Consider the following 4,419-nt stretch of genomic DNA (forward strand, 5'->3'; position numbering starts at 1 on the left):
TATCCAAAAGGAGAAGATAGCCAGAAATATTGTCAACCAAGCAATAAAATCCACCATTCAGATGTACACATTGATGTTAGGTAAGAATACGGGTTCAGGGTCAGAGTTCTGGATTTGAATCCTGGTTTTGCCACTTGGTCCCTCTGTTGTTTTGAGCTCTTTAGAGTCTCAGATTTCCTCACCTCTAAATGGAGACAGTAATCATTCCCATTGAGGAAGATACGTAAGAAAATAGAGAGCAGTTAACATAGGTGTACCATATAATAAGCACGAAAACACTGACTGTATTTCAATCTGTATTTTGATTATATTTTATCAGTAAAAAAAACAACCCAAAACACTGTTGGTAATACATGCACATGTACAACACAAATGCACAATAAAACACATAGAAATAAGTTAAGGTAAACAACTGCACTCTGTCAACATTTCAGACAACAAAGCTGAAGTAAATGCTCCAAATCCAAGTTAGAGCTCACCAATGAGGAAGTAAGAAGATAGAGGACATAACTTTGGGACAACAGATAGGGCAGAAAAATCATCAGATAAATTATGCAGAAATTGGCTGTTTAAAGATTTGTAAAACCTTGGAGAGAGATCCAGATCCTTCAGGACTGGGTGAAAGGTTTGTAAGATTCAAGAGTAAACTTCAGAATCAAAGTTTTTGCCCTTGGGATCCATAAAACTTCTTAGTCTTGGGCCAGCAGATCCATCACAGACAAGAAGCCGCTCTATTGAGGAGCCTTCCCAGGGCCCCCTTCACGTCCTTGTTCCTCAGGCTGTAGATGAAGGGGTTCAGCATGGGAGTGACCACAGTGTACATCACTGAGGCCACTGAGACTTTCTGGGGGGAGTGAGTCACTGCAGAAGTGAAGTAGACCCCAACTCCTGTCCCATAAAATAAAGAAACGACTGAGAGGTGAGACCCACAGGTGGAAAATGCTTTTTGCTTTCCCCCAGCTGAAGACATCTTCCTTATGGACGAAGCAATACGTGAGTAGGAGAAAAGGATCCCAACAAGGGGAAAAACACCTAGCACTCCAGTCATAAAGTATATCAGCGTGCTGTTCAGGAAAGTATCAGAGCAGGCCAACTTGAGAATCTGTGTCAGTTCACAGAAGAAATGCGGAATTTCAAGATCTCTACAGAAGCTCAGATGCATCATCAGAGAGATATGAAGAAGGGATGTCATGACACCAATAAACCAGGTAACAAAAACCAGCAGGCCACAGAGGCGTGGGTTCATGATGACTGTGTAGTGCAGGGGGTGGCAGATGGCCACGAACCGGTCATAGGCCATCAAGGTCAGGAGTAGAGTGTCCAGGATAGGAAAAAACATGGAAAAATACACCTGCGTGAGGCAGTCCATATAGGAGATGGCTTTGTTCTCTGTGTGGATGCTCACCAGCATCTTGGGCACTATGGTGGTGCTGAAACTGATGTCGACCAAGGACAGGTTGGAGAGGAAGAAGTACATGGGGGTGTGGAGGTGGGGGTCAGAGCAGATAGCCAGGATGATGAGCAGGTTCCCGAGCACAGTGATCAGGAACATGGACAAGAACAGCCCAAATATGAAGGGCTGCAGTTCTGGATCCTCAGAGAACCCGAGGAGGATGAACTCTAAAATTCCCGTTTGGTTTCCCTCTTCCATGTACCTGATAAATCTATGAAGGAAGAGACAAGAGCGACACCAACTAGTAGAAAACTGGCACCCTCCACATAACAAAAATCTTGACCATGCCTTTTACTCAAATTATTTATGAAGTCCATCATTTTGTCTAAATGGGTGCCCTTTCACTTATAAGTGAAATCCTAAAAAATGGAGTCTCTTATGGCAACCACCCATCTTAAGTGAAATAAGTCGGAGAAAGAAAATACCACATGATTCACTCATATGTGGGATTTAAGAAACAAAACAAATGAGAAAAAGGAAGAAAAAAGAGAGAGAGACAAACCAAGAAACAGACTCTTAACTATAGAGAACAAATGGATGGTTACCAGAGGGGAGGTGGGTGGGGGGAGGGGTGAAATAAATGATGAAATGAAGGCACCCATGTGTGATGAGTACTAGGTACTGTATGTGAATGTTGAATTACTATACTGTTCAGCTGAAACTAATATTACACTGTATGTTAACTAATTGGAATCTAAATAAAAACTAAAGAAAAAAAGCTAAAATATCCATTTTGTGTGTCTCAGCTATATTTCAAAAAAAATCCATTTTATAACACAATCAAAATGGAATCCTACAAAATAGAGTCTAGTATTCCCAATCACCTATCCTAAGTATCCATTCTTTAAAAAAATTTTTTTTAATGTTTGTTTATTTTTGAGAGACAGAGTGCAAGTGGGGGAGGGGCAGAGAGAGGGAGACACAGAATCTGAAGCAGGCTCCAGGCTCTGAGTTGTCAGCACAGAGCAGGATGTGGGGCTCAAACACACAAGCTGTGAGATCATGACCTGAGCTGAAGTCAGACACTCAACCGACTGAGCCACCCAGGCGCCCTGCCCCAAGCATCCATTCTATTTTATTTTTAAAAATGATTTCTTTTTAAATATTTTATTACTTTTTAAGTAATCTCTGTACCTAACATGGGGCTCAAACTTACAACCCTGAGATCAAGAGTTGGGTGCTCCACCATCTGAGCCAGGCAGGTGTCCCCAAAATAAGCATCCATTTTATAATAGTCCTGTCATATGGCCGTGGAGCTTCAAAATAGGACACAGCAACATCACATATCTCCTGGTAGGAGGCACTGGAAAGGACAATGTTACTTCTATGAGATTCCTGCCAAAGATGCAGGACTTCAATCTAAAGACTTGAAAGCACTACACAAACCCAAATTTGAGGGACATTCTACACAGTTTCTGACATGTGCCCTTCAAAATGCCAATGTTATCAAATACAAAGAGAGTTCTAGGAATTGTTCCAGATTAAAGGAAGCTTAAGAGACATGTCAAGCTGGGTGCCTGGGTGGCTCAGCAGGTTAAGCATCTTACTCTTGATTTCTGCTCAGGTCATGATCTCGCAGTTTGTGAGTGCAAACCCCAAGTTGGGCTCCAGGGTGGGGCCTGCTTGAGATTCTCTCTCTCCCTCTTTCTCTGCCCCTCTCCTCTCTCAAAATAAATAAATAAACTTAAAAAGAAAGGAAGTGACATGACAACCGAATGCAATGCATGATCTTGGATTTTCTTTTGCAGTAGAGGACGTTATTAGGATAACCGTCAAAATCTGTAACTGTGGAAATCCTGTAAATTTGATAGTAGCATTAGGTCAATGCTACTATCTTGATTTTGATCATTGTACTGTGGCTATGTGAAGAAAATACCTTTGTTTTTAGGAAATACCAAAGAGTTAGTGGTAAAGAGGTACCACATTTGTAGTGCAATTTACAAATGGTTCTGAAAACACATACACATGAAGAAAAGGAAGAGAGGAAAGTGGATAAAGAAAAAAGTAAAGATGGCAAAATTTAACATTTGGGCGATCTGGTAAAAAATAGATATAGGAGCTATTTATATCATTCTTTCAACTTTTCTGTGAATGTGAAAGGAGGTCACAATTAAAAATTAAAAAATAGCATGTTCACACAATGCCCAGTGGAAAAAATAGAAGGGAACCCACCCATGAGACGGTGTCAAGAAAGAGTCAGACTTCTAACAACACTGCAGCATGGGGCTCGCCTTCACCCTCCCCTAGAAGCCTCAGCCAGAGGAATTAGTCTGAAGTGTCCTGGATGAATTACATTCTAGATCTCAGGCAGAAGCAAACACAAATCTCTGGAAGGTGCTTTCATCTGAGAATGTCTGCCTCAGTGCCCACAAGGGGGGTTGGTCTGAGATTTTTCTTTTGTTTAACAGCCTTTCCAGGCTTGCCTGCACATGCTGGTTCCTTCCAAATTTCTAGTTTTATTAAGCACCACACTGGCCTTTCACTCTTGAAGAACCAACACCTTCGCCTTCTTAGGAATTCTAAAAATGCTATGATTCTTCCCCCAGCCATGCCTGTGTAAGCACTGCCCTCCCTGCTGGGGCTCTTCCATGGCTTTGCCTTCCCATGACCATCCCTATCCTTATTCCTCAAATGAATCATCACTTCCTCAGAAGAGCCTTCCCTGAACCCTCCCTGCCCACCGGGTATAGTCCCCTAATCCATGCCTTTATAGCCTCCTGCTTTTTTCTTCACTGCACAGATCATAGCTCTATACTTGTATTTACTTATGGAATTATTTGATTAATATCTGTCCCTCTCACCACTGAATTTTAAACCACACAAGTTCAGGTCACATGTTATAAAATTTACTTTTCTGTATATGCCCAGTGCTTTGTATTCGAAGAGCATGGAAAGCGGAATAAAAGTTGAAACCAAAAACGATCATATGTAACACAAACAAGAAATCTGCAGGCTAATCTCACGTT

General features: G+C 41.6%; 1 protein-coding gene across 1 annotated transcript; it reads right to left on the reverse strand.

Annotated features, from left to right (window-relative positions):
* Positions 1–712: 712 nt before the first annotated feature.
* On the reverse strand, positions 713–1,651 carry LOC120226537 (olfactory receptor 7D2). The gene has a single exon (XM_039224718.1). The coding sequence runs from the start codon at positions 1,649–1,651 to the stop codon at positions 713–715; it is 939 nt and encodes a 312-aa protein (XP_039080649.1).
* Positions 1,652–4,419: the final 2,768 nt, after the last annotated feature.

The sequence above is a fragment of the Hyaena hyaena genome, unplaced genomic scaffold (assembly GCF_003009895.1).
Source record: "Hyaena hyaena isolate Hyena2069 unplaced genomic scaffold, ASM300989v1 scaffold_1778, whole genome shotgun sequence".
NCBI lineage: Eukaryota > Metazoa > Chordata > Mammalia > Carnivora > Hyaenidae > Hyaena > Hyaena hyaena.